Source organism: Coccomyxa subellipsoidea (genome assembly GCF_000258705.1).
Source record: "Coccomyxa subellipsoidea C-169, whole genome shotgun sequence".
Lineage (NCBI taxonomy): Eukaryota > Viridiplantae > Chlorophyta > Trebouxiophyceae > Coccomyxaceae > Coccomyxa > Coccomyxa subellipsoidea.
In genome coordinates, this window is record NW_005178041.1 from 650,284 (window position 1) to 668,486 (window position 18,203).

The 18,203-nt window shown below is 51.9% G+C and overlaps 3 protein-coding genes across 3 annotated transcripts; 2 read left to right on the forward strand and 1 right to left on the reverse strand.

Annotated features, from left to right (window-relative positions):
• Window positions 1–799: 799 nt before the first annotated feature.
• On the forward strand, window positions 800–3,470 carry COCSUDRAFT_58884 (S-adenosyl-L-methionine-dependent methyltransferase; the record flags this gene model as incomplete). The annotated part of the gene is made up of 8 exons (XM_005650834.1): window positions 800–851; window positions 1,217–1,406; window positions 1,637–1,872; window positions 2,097–2,176; window positions 2,289–2,415; window positions 2,629–2,780; window positions 2,976–3,113; window positions 3,327–3,470. The coding sequence occupies 8 exons, from the start codon at window positions 800–802 to the stop codon at window positions 3,468–3,470; spliced, it is 1,119 nt and encodes a 372-aa protein (XP_005650891.1).
• A 360-nt stretch (window positions 3,471–3,830) lies between these two features.
• COCSUDRAFT_39464 (hypothetical protein) lies at window positions 3,831–9,698 on the reverse strand (the record flags this gene model as incomplete). Its single annotated transcript, XM_005650835.1, has 14 exons — window positions 3,831–3,977; window positions 4,089–4,214; window positions 4,410–4,628; window positions 4,947–4,978; window positions 5,121–5,279; window positions 5,538–5,757; window positions 6,071–6,126; window positions 6,370–6,540; window positions 6,700–6,886; window positions 7,174–7,297; window positions 7,541–7,647; window positions 7,782–7,913; window positions 9,446–9,505; window positions 9,621–9,698. The coding sequence occupies 14 exons, from the start codon at window positions 9,696–9,698 to the stop codon at window positions 3,831–3,833; spliced, it is 1,818 nt and encodes a 605-aa protein (XP_005650892.1).
• Window positions 9,699–10,622: 924 nt separating this feature from the next.
• On the forward strand, window positions 10,623–17,453 carry COCSUDRAFT_58886 (hypothetical protein; the record flags this gene model as incomplete). Its single annotated transcript, XM_005650836.1, has 13 exons — window positions 10,623–10,638; window positions 10,942–11,026; window positions 11,277–11,390; window positions 11,868–11,981; window positions 12,103–12,303; window positions 12,596–12,853; window positions 13,089–13,389; window positions 13,552–13,715; window positions 14,916–15,038; window positions 15,588–15,791; window positions 16,169–16,426; window positions 16,717–17,017; window positions 17,286–17,453. The coding sequence occupies 13 exons, from the start codon at window positions 10,623–10,625 to the stop codon at window positions 17,451–17,453; spliced, it is 2,307 nt and encodes a 768-aa protein (XP_005650893.1).
• Window positions 17,454–18,203: the final 750 nt, after the last annotated feature.

Below are 18,203 nucleotides of genomic sequence, written 5' to 3' on the forward strand. Positions count from 1 at the left end.
TAGCAGGAATTTAGCAGGGAATTGTTTGCTGTGGAATGCCTGTTAAAAACCCTGATGGAACTTCACAGCACTATGATCACCTACACATAAAAACACACCTGATACCCTTCAGATTCGGCAACCTCTGGCGCGGGCTTTGCTATCTTCTTGGGATTCAAATTTTTGTTCCGATGATCCTGCGACCTTGTGGTACTCCTTGTCCTGCAGAAAGGAAATAATCTTGGATATCCAGAGAACACAAAATTTCTGGGATCCAGGGCAAGATTGCGACAAAGTCACGTATATCTCAGCTTCTCCCTTATATTTATCAGCATAGTATTCTGATTTGCATCTAAATACGCACGTTCTGCCCCTCTCCGGTTCGTTGGATGTCTCCCTCTGCCTTTTTGCGACACGCCTCTTATCTGGCTCAGCCCCGGAATCGTCTTCACTCCACTCCTGCACATTCAAAGGGTTTCAGCATGTTTGAACGGGATCGATCAGCAGAATGCAGGTCACATGTGCACATGGCAAGAGTGCACCTTAGCGGAGCGGGGTGCAGCTTTGTGACGCAAAAATGAAGCGCTCATGTCTCTTTAATCTGCATGTCGCCGGATTGTTCCAAAGGTGCAATGAGAGATCTGGTCACTCCTGTCGATTGGCTTCCTCCTGCTGCAGATCATGCAAAGCATGCAGTGAGTCACCGCCACGTCGACTGGTAATCTCTGACCACAGCTTTTCCGGAAGTGCTCATTGGGAAACTATTTCAGCAACATTCCTCAACACCCTGTCTGTTGCTTCAGATTAAGCTCTTGCGCCGATGGAGGGCGCATCCTGCAGCTACACCGAGCCCTGTCGAGGGCTGCACACCAGTCGGAGGCCATGCCTTGCTTCTGGCTACCGAGAAATTCCAGTAGCATCAAGATCAATACCACACAGCCATGCATTGCGACGGAGAACGGATTTGAAGCATAGGAAGTGTTCTCATCGGCATCATACCAGAGCCAAGGTACGATTTCCCTCAACAATCTCCTACTGCATTATGTATATTCAAGACCTCATTCTCGATCTGATTCATGCCTATATACCCCTCCTTACTGTGCTGAGTACTGGAGAATTAATAAAGTACCGATTACTTTAATGCATCATGAACGGGTCCACCGGGTCAGGACAATATGATCTGATCTGGAGTGCCGTCTGTCTGTCCCGTAGAAGCAGGAATGCCACGCATCAGCAGCTGCAGCGGCATCCTACCAGCTAGCTCAGATCTCGTCCATCCCCTCCTCCCCTGTCGACCCCAGGCTGCTGGCCATCATTGCTGGGGTTGCAGTGGTTGTGCTGGCTGTCAAGAAGTTATTTGACACGCCCTCACGCACATACGATCCTAATAATCCCAATGTTGGCGACGAATATGACAGCTGGACAGAGTGAGCCCCAGTATTACATGATTCAGTATCAACAGATGTCCCTGATATTGCATGTCTCCCCTTCATGTAATGAGTGATCGCGTCGACATACCCATTTGAAGAATTTCAGCAGTGTTCTTGAGACGTGCTTCCAGGTATAAACGTGAATGTAAGTGCTGGCAGCAGTGCATGGAAGTAAGTCCAAGCTGACTGCTCCAATATTCACAGTCCCTTTGGCTTGGCGCTGGCAGGGAGGGCATTTTGGAGCATTACTGGGGGGAGCACATTCATCTGGGGTACTACACTGAAGAGGAGAGGGCACGCGGCTACAAGAAGAAGGACTTTAAGCAGGCTAAGTTTGACTTCGTGGACGAGATGCTGAGGTGGAGCGGAGCAGAGCAGCCCAAGCGCATCCTGGATGTGGGGTGTGGCATTGGGGGGACCTCTCGCCACCTGGCCGCGAAATTCCCAGGCGCCCAAGTGCAGGGTACATCTCCATATCTTTTGCACGTTCATTGATGGCTGCAATACTCCCATGTGCCCAATTGCAAAGTATAAGTCTGGTTAGACTGTTGATGTCTTTGATGAGCATGATTTCTGTGAGCATGATCGAGACCAAAGAGACAAAAGACCATGCGCCCTTTTTCTATCATGTAGGAAGATATACTGATTGAGCACTGTGCTAAAAGTAGCTGTTGTGTGCTGCTGCAGGCATTACACTTTCTTCAAAGCAGGTGGCCAGGGGAACAGAGCTAGCAAAGGAAAGGGGTCTAACGAATGTGAACTTTCAGGTGAGACTTCCTGTCGTTCTTCATTGGCTTTGCAACACATTGCGGTGCTGTCCCTGCAAGTGCAACCTCAGCATGCGTTGAGCTCTTTGAATGGTTAAAGTGAAAATTGCAGGTAATGAATGCGTTGGCAATGGAGTTTGAGGACGACACATTCGACCTGGTGTGGGCGTGCGAGTCTGGGGAGCACATGCCAGACAAGAAGGCATATGTGGAGGAGATGGCACGCGTCCTGAAGCCAGGTACACCAAGCAGGCCCTCACCCCTGAGAACTCTTTGTTAACAGCAGCAGACTAGCCTGGGCTTCTTGTGTGGACTTGGCATGCGTGAGGCCAAACACAAGCTGCATTTGTCCTTCATCATGCATCTGTCAGAGTCTTCATGTTGCTCCATGCGGTAGGCTGTTCACACTCACAGGAGACACCTTGACCTGTGTTGCATGGCACCATGTGCAGGGGGTCACATGGTGATAGCGACATGGTGTCAGAGAGAGGAGACACCGGCCACGCCTTTCTCAGACAAGGAGCGGGCTGACCTGCAGTTCCTGTATGACGAGTGGGCGCACCCCTACTTTGTCTCAGTGCAGGAGTATGGCCGCCTGCTGGAGGTGACACCGTGAATCACCATACTCAAACTACCTCGATATCTGAAGTTTTTAAAGTGACACAAGACACATGTTTGCAAAGCGGTGCACAGATGATTGTTGCAGCAGCGCGGAGTCCAGTTTTGGGGATGTTCTCTGCATACAACTGCTGGTTCTTTTCTAAAGAGGAGAATGAAAAGCACTGAATGTGTCCGGCAGGGCACTGGGAAGATGGAGTCGGTGGATATAGATGACTGGACGCCTCAGACGCTGCCCACGTGGCGGCACTCCAACTGGGTCGGCGTCTGGGACCCCTGGCCAGTCATCTTCAAGTTCAATCCCTTTGTGTGGTACAAGGTGCGGCTGCCTTCTGATCACTCCATGCCACAGCAAACATGTCTAACCTTTCTCTGGGTATACTGTACAGAGAAGGAGGCTGCTGGTGCTGAGAGGCTGGTTCCGAGGGGGATACTGTGAACTTCTTGTATTGGGTATCCCCCTGGAGTTTCTCAACATAAGTGAGCTAAAGCGCCTAAAGGGTTGTACTTGAAAAGGGCTGTTAATGAGCAGGTGCTGAGGGAGATAGTGACGTTGGAGCGCATGCACCGCGCATTTGACAGCGGCCTAATGGAGTACGGCATGGCCAAGGCTGTCAAGAAGGCGTCCCCTGCACCTGCTGCTCAGCGAGTTGGGGCGGCCGTTGCAGCCCCCTGAGTGGAAGTGACAGAGCGGAGTTGGGTCATGAAATTTTAGGTAGCTGAGGTGCTTGGTGGATTTTGAGATTTTCTTGAGTTGCTGGTGATTTTTGACATTTTGTTGAGTGCTTTCTCAGTGGATCATTTACCTGATCACGATCCCATGCAGATTCATGTGGCCTGAATGTCTCGTTTTGCTTGGCAAACAATTTTGTCTTGGCATGCAATTTCCAACATCCTTGAGGCACTGCTTGATAAGTACAAAATCCGACCATGTCAACGAGACTTTCAGAGCATTGTCCCTGTGATCGTGTTGTTATTTTTCAAATTTGATTGCCATTACAAGGTTGTCAAAGTTGCAAAACACAGTAGGACGTGCTTATGTAGATTTAAGAAGTTCTTCTATGTGCTGCAGCGTGGCGTGCAGCTGCTCTTTCAACGGATACAAGCTTTGCAAGTTCTGTAAAGATTCTTGTCCTAGGACTGGCCAGTCCGCCTGGCCTGGCGGGCCTGGAGACTCTGCACCCTGCAGAGCAAGGCAAATAAAGAGCATCACATCTAGAGTTCCCTCGCATTCGGTAGTTCACACATATCCCCTTGAGGCCAAAATCTCATCAAGCACTGCATGTACATTCACCTGATCGTGGCTTCCATCCAGCCCCTGGAGCGCGCTCTTCAGCCGGGAAACAACATCTGGCTGCAGCTGCAAAATCAATCGGCCATCTTTCACCGCGCACAGTGCAGCTGCTGCATGCATCCGCGTCTGCACCAGCACAATTTAACTGTCAAGCAAAACTGGTCCATAGGTTCTTAGACATCAGCCTTCCACAAATCCACAAGATGCAGCCTGAGACCCGTCCGAAAGCAGACGATTGCCCAAGGAGATCCGCAGAGGCGCATTCCCTGCAGCAGCTAAATTAGAGAGTGTGTGTCGGCATTCGTGTGTCCAAAGACGCACCTTGAAGTTGGCGCCGTGCTGCAACACATCCAGCAGCTGTGCCAGAAGCGGCTGGAGCCCCCCGCACGCGTCGGCCGCGGCGGCCGCCGCCGCGGAGCGCAGCAGCGCGCCGATCGCGTAGCACGCGTTCCACTGCACCTTCCCGTTGCCGCTCGCCAGCGCCTCGTGCAAACAACCCAGCCCCCGCACAAACCAGTCCGGCGGCTGACCCGAGCTCATCTCCGCATCAGGATCCGGCTCTCGACAGCTGCTGTGCGCGGCCTCTGATTTCTGCTGCCTGTCCCTTTGAACGTATCTGTCGTGGGCGTCAGGCTGTCCATGGGTCCCCGGCAATCCTTCAGCAGCCGATGGGGTGTTTGTGAAGTTTTGCTGCTGGACGCAACTGACGGGCGCGTCTGCAGCATCAAGTTTGCCCTGTGAGGAGCTGCATGCTACCTCTGCACTGCTGCATGCCTCATTCTGCTTTGTGCCAGCACTCCTGTGCTGCGGTCCGATTGCCACAATGTACCCAATGGCTCGCACCGCATTTGCCCGGACCTTGTCTCCTGCGTTTGCCGCTCCCAGCGCCGCTGCATGCAAAAACAAGTGATCTCAGAGGCATCGCCAGGAGTCCGAGAAGAGGTGCAGCATACCAAGAATAGGGCTGCTGAATGGACCCTGACAAGATCCGTCAGCCGAGAAGGTGTGCTGCTGCACGCGAGGGGGTCTCACCATGCGCTATTGATGAGCACAGCTCTGGCGCAGGCGTGGGGCTCTGCGTGACAGTGTCAGCAAGGTTGGCGAGCGCCCAGGCTGCTGCAATCTGCACTGACAGCGTGGGCCACCTGTCTTGTAGCCCGGCGTCAAAGATTCCCAGCATTGCCGCAGCACCTGCATCAACATCCAGGCACTCTCAGCCCTGTCTGCTCAGACTGCATCCGCTACCTACCAGAAACATGAAAAACCAAACACCAGTAGTCTCTACATTGCTTAGTCCTAGAGGTGCCTGGCGTGTCCATACTTGGGAGTCTACTGACCATACACGCGCTAGGGGTATGCTCATGCAAGTAGTAAGACCTGGGTAGACTAGCTCATCAAACTGTACTGAGCATGAGGGTGCTAATAGAATGTTCACGCAAGTAGTAGTACCTGGATACTCCAAGGAGCACCGCAGCTGGGCCAGAGTGCCGGCAGTCTTCAGTGCAGCATTGCGCACAGCAGTATTACACTCGATCTCAGCGCTGTCGAACAGCCACCCCCAGAGGCGCTGCAGCTGTGAGCTGCTCAGCGCTGCGCGGGCCGTCTCATCAAGCGATGCCAAGGCTGTTAGTGCAGCCGCCCTCACAGCGGGCACATTGTGCTCCTCGCCCTGTTTATGACACGCCTCAGTCTGCGCCATCTTCACTGGTGGCTCTACCGCGTTCAATGCAGCCTCAAGTGCGCCAATTGACTTGCGCAAAGATTAACAAGACGTCACGATGCAGTAACATCTTACTTCTCTTCTATTAATTGCAGGTAATGCCAGGCGGGTGGCTTGCCTTGGGAATGATCATGGCCAGTGCGTCCCTCCACTGCTTTGCTCGTGCAGCACTGCTACTGTTGCACTTGGAGGCGGGAATATCAGATGGCGTCCGCGCATTTGCAACGGTGGTGTTGTCTAGTCGTGCCTCATCAGCGGGCACCTTCAGGTAGCTTCCCAGAAGGCGCAGCGCATTCAGCGCACACCGCTCCTCACCCCCTGAAACAAGAATTCAAACCCTCACCATGCAGAGAATGCATGGCAAGACCACATGACAGATAATATATGACATGCAAGACCTATCAGACCCGTCCATCAACCAGATTGCAATCTGCAATGCATCCCTCGGGCCTCTGTCACTGCTGCTTGTGATAGAACCATGGAATGGTGGCAAATAAGGGCTTGCATCTGATGAGACATACGCTGCAAAGTGCGCCTGTGCCATGAGCTAACGGTGTTTACCAGATTCCAGGCTGGACACCATGACACTCTTCAGGGAGTCCCAGTGGTCCTTCAAGAGGCCTCGGTGGCCCATCGCAAGCGCCTGCAGGGCCGACAGAGCCTCTGCTTTGACGGCTGAGGACACTCCAGCGCAGAGCTGCAGCAAGTCATCCGCAAGCCGGGGACCAAAGCCTGCACACGGCCACACTATGTTGTCAGAATGTGTTCTTTTTCTGCGCCCACATGCCCTCTGATCTCCATAGAGCATTCGCGCAACATCTGAATTTTCATGATGCTATCAGAGCCCCTTGGTATAGGCAGTGCGACGTCATGTGTCTTGCATGTGCTCACCCTGTGGTTGCGCATCATCTGCACTGGCAGAGTGGCCAGGCAAGAGCAGCTCAGAAAGGTGCCCACGGCTTGCATTCGCGTTTAGAGCGGCTGCTATGCACGAGAGCGCGGCCGCCTGAGCCGCCGCAGCCTCCTCCACGGCCCTCCGTGACCCCTTCTGCAGCCGAGCTGAGCAGCGATGGACGTCCTGGCAAGCACCTCGTTGTGTCAAAAGTAACATACAATCCAGTTGCCACTTGCCATGAAAGGAACAATACAGCCACACTCTAACTCCTTCATTGTACCAACACCTCCAAGGGAATCACAGACAATGCAGCAGCACTGAGCCATATTGCCTTGCTCTGGACATACAGCTTCATCCAGCACAGCGAGAAACAGAATGGACTGCATGCCAATTCTGAGGCATCATACTGTCAATGTGCGAGGCAGCAGCGTAGGCGGCAGGCGAGCGTAGGGCGCTGAGCTGATGAGCACGTGGAGTGCGCGCAGCACGGCTGTGAGGGCGGCTGGGTGGGCCTCGCTGGCAGCATCCTGCAGCAGGCCGTCGTGCAGGGACAGCGCCAGCTTTCCCAGAGTTGCTGACAGCGTTGTGAAACCCCTGTCCAACAAATTAAGATCAGCCCAGGCGCATGCATGCAATGTCTGCAATGCAATGTGACCACCCACGCAAGCATGGTGCGGAGCTTCCAAAACTTTCCAAGACCCAGGTGGGAGATCACCACAGAGTCAGACACCCCTGGATACTCTGTCACCCAGGGAGTTGGAGACGGTACCCCCCTGTGTCACCATGAACGATGGACTCGTGGAGGTTTGCGATTTCTAGGTCAGCATGTGCACGCACCTGACAGGCTGGTTGGCAGATGATCTGCACTCTGCTATGCCCAGATATGCTCGCTGCGGCGCGCCCTCCAACAGCGCGGCCAGGGTGGCTGCTGCAGCTGCGCGCACCTGTCACACAGCAGAACATTTTGCCTCAAAGCTCCCACGCCTAGGACATCACTCTCCAGTTTTCTGTGGTCAGGAAGTACCAGTCTAACAGGGAAGGCCTAAGGAGATGGAGCTGTTGGGGGGTAGACGATTACCTTGGGTGCTGGGTCGTTGACAATGGCATCCATGAGTGTGAGGGAGTCGGGTCGCCTGGCCAAGGGAGTGTGCACAGGCAGCAGGACAACCCAGAAGGGGTGCAAAGCCTTGCAGTCCACTTTGGCAAGAGCCTGAACAGCAGCATTTGGGATCAGTCATCTTTTTGAAAGTGGGCCAGAGCATCAGTAAGACCTAGATTGACAGGGAACCAGTGGCATGCATACCAGAGATTGAGTAGTCATGGTGTGTCACCTGCAGGCAGGACAAGGCAGCCAGTCGGACGCGGACATGGGATGCACGAGAGGGATCGCCCCCCGCCGAGTCACTCTCGCTTTCACTTGCATCGCTGGCGGATGAATAACCCCCATCCTCAGAGCGCCAGCTGCCTGTTGACAAACATACAGAAACGGCTGATGCTCACTGTCTGGCATTGCTGTAGCACAAGGGTTCAAGCCTGTGATCTCCATGTGATAGGTAGCTGAGCAACACAGATATTCCTTAAAACGTCACCTGAACCATTTGAAGCCCTTGTGTTTGGGTCAGACGGCCTGGTAGGGGCTATGTTCTGGGAGAGTCTGCGCCTGGCATGTGGAGGCCTGTATGCTGAAGGCCTGCAGCAGAAAGCAATTGCAATTTTATTGGCAAAATGTATGAGCACCTCTCAAAATTAGCACACATTAGTATATAATATGGGCACATGTGATGCCTGCACTCAGAGCATAGCACAATATCAGGGACGCCCCAATAAACTTGACACAGAAATTTCAGCATGCGCCTCACCGAGATGGAGATGGGCGGTCTGGTGACTCTGCTGCAGAAGAGATGGTGGAAGACTGCGCCACACTGGCAAGAGGCCAGGTCCCATATGCGCACAGTTTCCTCAGGCTGTCCAACAGAATGCTGAGGCTCATTTCCTGCACACTTTTTACCTGCCACAAAGACATACATCCTTGAAATCAAGTGTTCAGAAACACATTTTTCATGTCCGTTCACACGTAGGAAATTGCTTGCCATAGTGCCCCTTGATGCAATGAGGCCAACAAAAACACGGTATTTCATAATACAAGAGTGGTAACAATATCTACTAAGCATGGATCCGGAACTTGCCTGAAGTATGATTGCCTGGAGCAATCGTAAGGCGCCATATAGCAGGTGGCCAGTTGCTCTGTCCACAGACAGGCGAGAGTCGGACACCAGCTCAGCCAACAGGCCGCACAGGTAAGCTGCAATGTCCCGGAGAGTAATCCCTGGTAATGCAGCTTTTCCATCCAATACCAGGTATCCCAGCGCCTGCAACAAAGAATCATCTGTGGATTAGATCGGATGTTTGATCTCATGATAATGGATCTGTCAGGTAATGCTGCCTCTGGTTGATCCCTTACAGCTCTCCTCAGCAGACTGGAGGCAAAGGTAATCATGTGAGCATCAACTTGAAAAAAATATAGAAATCGTGGGCATCAGTGTGGACAATGACGAAGTACCTTGATGGTTAGCTTCTGCACCTCTGCAGCCACATCACCGTGCCCCTGGCCGTTGGCCTGCTTCAAGGCAATATCAACGCAATGAGGACAAGAGAGGGCAGCCACTGCCCAATTTGGAGGCAAACATAAGTCTGTCTCTTTAAGCATAATTTTGGTGTGTACTCTTGCACAATGTTTCTTACCTTGGTCTTTGACGCATGAAGCAGGGCAGCAACTAGGGCCACACACTCCACTTCTGAGACCTGCCATACAGCAGAAACGGCATGCAAGGGTCACTGACTGGCTTGAACTATCGAAATTATCTGTCCAACCTTCCTCTGTCAGGCAATTGCAGACTCCTGGGGTTCCTAATCTTACCTTCGGCGCATGCAGGGACAGAAACTTCACCATCTCACGGAGGGAGTCTGGCTGATCGTTCTGCAACGGCTGGCGCATATTGCAGCAGACTTGACTGAAATGCTGCTGCGCACTGCCATGGTGATCACAGACCTGCAGCAGCATTGACAGTCACTAAAATTTCGACAAGGGGGAATGCCTTCATCCACACCAGGTGGGTCTCACGGAACTGATCAGTGGAGTAAAGCCAGCCATCTTATACTATAAGGGCCCAGGAAAACATCCGTCATACTTTTCACAGGCAAATCACGCGACCTGAAATTGTCGTTACACATACCTGCATACCAAGTAGTGATAAAAGATAGGTCTGTCGAGCAGCTCTGCGCAGGACTACGAAGCTAGCGTTTCATCATCGCCTAAAAGCACGCTCATCCAGGTACCGAGCGTGGGATCTTCATCCAGAGATGTCTGTAGGTGACAATCTTGAATAGCATTACGCATGTGTAAATGCTGCTGTGTGCCTGTATTCAAGCCTCTGCTGGTTCACTGTCGTGCATACTGTTCCCTCCTTGTGACAGGGATAGTGTGAGGATGTGTAATACTTACTCCGAGATTGACATATATCTTCACTTTATTTCCCTAACAGCGACATTGCGGAAGCAGACTGACGTGATCAGTCAACAGGAATGAGATCTCCATCGTGCATCGTCAGCTGAAAATGTTTGAGCAATCAGGTCTTGCCATATAGAACTTTTCGTGCAAGGCGCTCTTATGAGAGGGAAGGGAACATGAGCACTAGATCAGATTAGTTCTCAATTTCCACCAGCGTTTATGGAATGGGACAAAATATCAATATTTTATCGACTCCTCATGCTGATAGAAAGGGGTATTTGATAGAAGCCCTTCCCATGAAGCCTCGGAACTCCCGTCAACTAGCGAAAGACCCTCGTTTGCATTTGATTACTCCTCACTTTTGCTACACGAGGTGGCAATGACCAAAGCACAGTGAAGATCGACGAGGATATGCGTCGCTTCAAGAGTATCACCCTGGCAGACGGGTGATCATTTCGCTCACTGAATGCCCTTGTCCTGTTTGTTTTGCTGCCCAAATACAAGAAGAAAAAGGCGTAATACAAGATATTACCTTCATTAAGGAAATGTATGAACAAGTTTGATGTCTGTACAAACGGTTTTTATCGCCACGTCCTTGTACTTCCAATCGTCCAAGGTTATCTCAACTTCAGGCCGCCATTGATAAAGCTCCCAGATTACAGACAAAGCTTTGCCAGCATATAGATCGCCTTCACATGATAAGATTTGACTTGCGTCCACGCCTGTGCAGAGAACACGCGTAATACCGCTGACAGCCTCGACGTTGACGTTGTGCGATCTGTCGGCATCCTCTTCGACCGGCTGAGCCAGTTCTGGTAAGTTCCCACGTATCAGTTTTCATGTTCATGCTGCAGGAGGTGTGGTGCGCAACGGGCTGCTATAATGTCGGAGCTCTATCGATCATCGGATGCCTTCGCAGGTGTTTGTGTAAGCAACAGCAAGGCTTCATCGCTTCATGGGTGTCAGTAAGCCACGAAATGTCGCCATTACTCTGGCACCAACGAATGGCATCCGAGCCCTGTGCTGCATTGGGATCGTGGTTGCTCACTGTCTCTACTGGGCCAGTCTGGCTTTTGAAGACAAGGCGGCGTTGTACAAGGGCTATGCTGCCCATACCTGGATGAACTTCATACTGCACAATGCAGAACCTTCCATGGATGCCTTCCTGGTCCTGACAGGGTGAGACTCCATCTGCACAACCCAAGCAACCCTGGCACTTTAACATCATCTTTCTCTTGACTCTGTAACTTAAGTGCTGTCTTCCCAATTGCACTTTTCACTTTGGGATTCTCACTCTTCCTATGCGCAGTATTTCTTGAAAATGGCTGGACATGTCGTCCTTCACCGATTAGCATCCAGTGATTATTTTAGGCTTGGATGTATCAATTTCAGAGATCCTTGTGAGGATCAGTCCTTGGCTGGCAGTACTTGATAGACTTGAGCATGCACATATTCACAGGTTTTTGGCTGCATTGTCCCTGGTACCAGCGTTGGAATCATCAGCAAATCTGCCCACAACAGTCTATAGGTAGGCTGCTCCAGCTACAGTCGTTTTGCTGTGCTTGTGCAACCAGGAAGTCTTGCTTGCTGTATCACAACACTGTTGTGACGAAGTACAATGCCATGGCTGTCAATCCAAGGAATGTTACATCGCAGGTACTACAAAAAGCGGCTGCTACGTATACTGCCCACGTACTACGGGGTTTTAGTCATATTACACGCCTATGTGCTACCGCAGAGCAGCATCTCAACCCTACCGGATGAGACCAGGTGCGAGACATCAAAACAGGCCCCAGAGCTTTTCGGTTGCCTTCCTTTGCTCTTGATTTGGGGCATCTGAACTAGGTGTGCATGCACAGGGATCAGAGTAATTCTATGTGTGCGCATGCAGGCGTGCCTTCTTTGACAGGAAACAGCCCTTTGACGCTGCAGTCTGCCAGAAACTAGGCTGGACAAATTTTGTCTTCGCAAACAACCGGCTGGCGAACGGAGGCTGCATGAACACCACTTGGAGCCTGGCTGTGCAGATACAGTTCTACGCTGTCCTGCCCCTTGCACTGCTCATACTCCGCCCTCGCGCCGCAGGCTTCAGGTGAGCCCTGCATGTAGCCACACCTATTAAGTCCGCCTCATCAGATGTGATGCCAACGAAAATGGGGCGCCAGAATATAGCATGCCCGAATCCGCATTGAGGTGCAGAACAAGAGGCTGTGGATCTCGAAAGATACACCAAGCATCGTGGAAAACCACCAGAAGTGAAGAACCTGTGCAGAATTTTATTTGGCTGCCTGCTCGGCACACAGACGGTCACAAATGTGCAATCGGCTGTGACGTGAGGAAGCCCAAGAAAGCTGCTGGAAAATTCTCCATCTGACGTGTTGCAGGGATCGCATCTGGCGCGCAGCTGCAGCGATTATTGGGATGGTGCTGGTCTATAGGGGAGTGATTCTTTTCATCGGACGCCTGTGGCAGCACATGCCGCTGCCCTTCTTTGGGCCATTCGGCCCTGGAAATGAACCCACCTTTGACTTCGTTGGGCTCTACCTCTACCTCAGCTTCTTTGCCCGGCTTGGGCCCCTGTGCCTCGGCGTGCTAGCTGCGCTTGCTGTGACCGATGCTGGCACCCGCAGCTTTGTTGCCAGGTGAGCTTTCTAATCTCATTTCACAGTGCAACACTCCTAGGTCCAGAGCCCTGATGAGTCCTTTTACACTTTCTGGAGATCCTGCCCGTGGATGACAGCAGGGTTGGAAAGTGACTAGCCCGTTCCTGGATCTGCAACATTGAAAGCTGTGCAGTAAGAGTAACGTGTGAGTGGACTTTTCCTTGGTCTACATCATACAAGAAGGCTTTCAAAGCTGGATTTGATTGTTGGGCAGGCACCATGGGAAGCTGCTTGCAGGTCTGGCAGCGATATTCCTGTCGACTGCATTTGGCAGTGCACAGCCCAAAGTGGGGATTGCACCTGACCCTGCGCACCCGCTCGCAGACCCGGTGCTCCTTGGGGTAGGACTGGTTTTCCAAGTGGGCCTTGTGTTGCCCCTGGTGACAGCCCTGGCCCTCGTGCTGACCACCACCGGGCAGTCTGGGCTGCCCAAGCGGCTGGCTGACGCGCTGTCCAGTCAGCCCCTTATTCAACTGGCAGACATCTCCTATGACATCTACTTGCTCCACCCATTGGTGAGTATGTTTTCTTCTAATCAACGTTGTGCATGCATGGTGTGCGGCGGTAGCATAGCATTTCGCAGTCTTCGACACTTGTGTTGCAGATCTTTGCTGATTGCTTTTATCAAGGGGCTTGCATGTTTGATCTCTATATTGAGACCGTCCGTGCATGCGCAGGTCATTTATGGGGTGTGGTCTGTGCTGCCTCCATCTATCTGGTTTTCCTTCAGCAACCCGGCATCCTTTGCTCTCGTTGCCTTTCTCGTCTTTGCTCTGTCTGCGGCTGCAGCTTGGGTCCAGAACAAGGCCTGGAATGCTGTCATAGACAGCATTGGGCAGAAGTGGGGAATTTTTCAGTCTGGAAAAGTCAACTTGCATGCCAGGGCAGGGCACGCTGCTTAAGGGAGGATTTAATTGGCATGCAGTGCTTGCGGATTTATTTAAGTCAAGAAGTATGTTCACTATTTCAAGCATCTTTCATCATGCAAAGGCCTGCCCTGTGGAGGCACTCGGGCAATTGATTATGTCAGCGGAGTCCTACTCCCTGAATTTGCTGGTTGACAGCAGCTGAGCTGAGGCCACCAGAGTTGCTACAGAAGGCAAATGAGCAGATATTGGGCTCAAGTTAGTGCCACAGTGCGATATGTGTGATGTCATTGCAGTGCAACCTGCCTGACATGCTTCTATGGTTTGACAGTACCGGGTTGGCAGACGGTCTGTGACACTAGGTGTGTCACACCACCCTGCCATGTGAAAGAGTATAGCATTTCACAAGTCCCTTGTATCCCTTATAATTTAAGAGAAGGGAGAATGTAATACAATATAATTTGAAACTTGAAGCAGGTTGTGATGTCCACTATGCTCGATGATTAGACATTATAAAATTGGTCACCCCTGGTGCCCAGCATGCACACCGACGACACAAAAATACAAGCTCGAATTCGACCTTTTTCACAGAGGCCACATCATCAGTGCGATCGTCACCATCAAGTTCTTTCAGGGCACTTGTGTTGCCTCCCGGACGCCCTACAATGAGAAGCAGAATAGGTTGAGTCTGCAGCGTGCAGACCTGCGTGTGCTGTCACGGGAATGATCGCTTGTGCTCGTGAATGATATACGGTAGTCCTAGCAGAAAATCCGAGGACGGATACATCAGCAGTGCTTCTGCAGGCTTTTGACCAAAGGCGGTCCCGGGCGACCTTCAGCACGTCTGCGTTCATCATTCCAGCAAGGAAATTGCCTTTGTAAAGGGCAGGCTAGAACAGCTGAAATGGCCACAACAGAAGCCAACGGCACCTGTGCTGGCACTTTGCCACACCACACAGTCAGCCTGGCAGCAACAGCAGGCCTCAGGCTCCTGGCCTGTTTTGCAGCCATCATGTGCAGCATCATGTGAGCTGCCAAAACCTGCGCATGGCCAAATATCCTCCTTCCGTGTGTGTAGACAGAAATTATCAGGGTGCCTGGCACCATTGAGATACCTTCTTCCCACAAGCATGCTTATTCATGCTGACGCCAACAGCATGCACTGATATGCGCAGGTGGGCAGTAAGCCTTGAGGCTGTGAACAAGCCAGCCCTGCACACAGCCTATGCTTCTCAGACCTGGATGGGCCTTGTGCTGCAGCCAGAATTGCCTGCCTACACCTTCTTCGTCCTCACAGGGTGAGCATAGTCTTCCCAATCATCTGATGTGCAAAGGCAAAGCAATACGTTAGTACGTTCTTGAGAGCATGCATGTCCGAAAATTTGCTGTCCACAGGTTTCTGGCTTCCCTGTCTCTGGTACCAGCATTGGAGAAGGCACAGACTTCCACTGCAACTTTGAAGGGGTGCGTTACAGCCTGTGCAGCATGTGAAACTAAAACTCCTCTCAATCTTTGAAGCAGAGGTGTCATGCTGTGATACTCTGGAGCCTGCAGCATGCTATGCAGCGGCTTGGAAAAAGACTGTGTTGTCCGCATCGCAGGTACTACAAAAGACGCCTGCTGCGCATTGTGCCAGCATACTATGCCATCTTGATCTTCCTGCACCTTATTGTCTTCCTATGAGCAGCCACCTTGTGCCAGAAGAGGCCTGGTGAGCTCGATATCCTGCATGCGCTTGGGACTCATCAAAGAGCCTTTTCACAGCACGAGCTCCGGCATTTGATATAAGATTGAATTCTTAATAATCATTACAAGGCCCTTCAGATAGTGTGACATGTGTCGTGCAGGAGAGCTTTCTTTGATGCGGGCGCGACATTCGATGCAGACGTCTGCACAAGTAGGAAGGCACTGGCGAATTTTGTGTTCCAGAACAATCAGCTGGCCAGCGGGGGCTGCTACAACATCAGCTGGACGCTGGCAGTGCAGATGCAGTTCTACCTGCTGTTCCCTCTCTGCCTACTGCTGCTCCAGTCCCGCAAGAGGGGCTTCAGGTATATTTCTGGTACTGCATGCCTTGCCTTGCTTGACATGCATGTCCACTTGTTCTTGGTTGTCCACACAAAACCAGCAAAGATTCACATTGAGATGGCAACCATGATGGTGCACAATCTCGGTTGGATTTGGAGAGGAATGCCATTTATTGCATCATGTCTTATCTGCTGTGAGCTGATGCTCTGGATATATTGTCTAGACCTGGATTACATGTGGCATACTATTAGTGGCAAGACAGACTTCTTTGTAATGTGAATCATGCGCAAGCAAATTGCAGCTCAGCTCGATAATGATCTCTGTCAGGACTCGGGCAGCCTGGTGGAAAATATGTAATTGACTGACTGGCTGCCATGAAGTTCAATATACTCTCCCACAGGAAGGGTGTGGCAGTGGCGTCGGCTACGGTGGTTGCATGCGTGATGCTCTACCGGCGGACCCTGCTGACATCAGCGCCGCTGTGGCGCTACATGCCGCTGCCATTCTTCCGGCCCTATGACATGGTCTCCGCGCGCATGACTCACTTCCTGGCGCACAAGAGTTTCCTCAGCCTTGGGGCTTCCCTGTCGCCGCTGTGCCTCGGGGTTCTGGCTGCTCTGGCTGTCATGAGCGACGCCTGCCGCCGACTCATCATCAAGTAAGCGCATGCTTGCCCTACTGAATAGTTCCTAGCAGGTCCTCTGCCAGGCGATTGTTTAGGCAGAAGTTTGCAACAATTACCTCAAGCTGCTGTGGCCGAAACTTGATGATTTGCAGCCTCTATCTAGCTTTTTGTGGTGGTCTTGATGTGGTATGTGGTCCGTTCATACCAGCACTGCCCTTTGCAACATGTATATTAAAAAACTACAGGGACAGCAGACCAGACCATGTCTTGAAATTCAGGAGAGAAGGACTCTTGTTTAATGTTTGCCACTTCTGTTTGTGCAGGTACCGCGTCTGGCTGAGCATAGCATGGGCGTTGCTGGCCTGCGGAGTTCTCCTGGCTTGCAGACTGGACAGGATCGGCCCAGAGCAAGACCGAAACCATCCCTTGGCGGACCCCGTCATCTTCTTCGCAGCATTCACCCTGGGCCAGGGTTTTCTTCTCCCCCTGCTGCCGGCGCTGACCCTACTCCTCACCACCACTCAACTTCCCGGCCCGCCTGCACTCCTAGCCAAGCTGCTCTCACACTGGCTTTTTGCCAGACTTGCAGAGATCACCTATGAGATGTACCTGCTCCACCCTTTGGTAGGGCCCTTCATATCACACTTATCCGCTCTGGAATGATGTATATCTGAGCTCCATCATGGTGCCCACCATTCACTTGGTTCTGGTTGGATCTGGCAAGTCCGTCAAAGTGAAGCTTTATTTTGTGGCAGCTTCATGCACTATATCTGCAGAGGCACCTTGCCCCTGGCAGGAACAACATGCATAATGTGCTCTGGACCAGGTGTGATCATTCCACGGGTCTACTCGTCTCAGATGCACTGGTGTAAGAGCATGTGTGCGTGTGCAGGTCATCTGTGAGACTTTCCACTGGTTTCCGCCCTCGACCTGGTTCAAGGCTGACAACCCAGTGCCATTCCTGCTCATTGCCTGCCATGTGATCACCATCACTGCTGCCGCTGCATGGCTCCTTAGACGTGCAACTATGTATCTTGTCGCCAAGATTGCGCGAGAGTAAGGTCTGAGGCACATACAGATTCACGCCTGGGCATGGGCTGGAATTCTCGACGGCAAGCTGGCTTGCTGTGGCTTGTCTAGAGTGAATCATTTTATTTTTGGTGACTTGTCTTGTGCTGAATTTTGAGCTTTCATTGGATTACGGACTGCCCACCCATGTGTACCGTTTCCTCAGCAACATTGAATGCTGCCATGTGCAATGATCATGCAGATGCTGCGAATGATACTGGATGTTGATAGAGACTGACAAGTGCAGCTGCAGCCAGCTGGTGACTCATCCTGGCGTGGCTACTCTCGGAGATAGCTCGGAGCTCACTGATGGCATATGCATACGCCTGCATGCAGCCGACTCATCATATAATATATTATGTGCCTGGCAAATGGCAACGCTATGCTCCAACGGAGGGGCACTATCTCTCCAGCAAGCCTTTCCGGGATAGATTCGCATAATGCATTCAGACTCCGACCCACATCCACAGGCAGAGCATGACTCATACTGACCTCGGAGGTCACCTGACAGGCCGCCTTAGTTAGCGCCTTTGTCAGCTGAAGCGCGCTCCCCACGCAGCAGTCGTGAATTTGGGATCCCTGCTACACACAAAACTGCTTGGAAGTTCAGTTCAAGAATTGCATATAGGTGGTGAACTCGTCCCCAATCGTGCTTTTGCCAGAACCATGAGGCAGGGGTCAGGTTGCCTAATCTGTCAGAGTGGCAGGCTCCAATATTCTACGAGACGCAAATTTCGCTCTG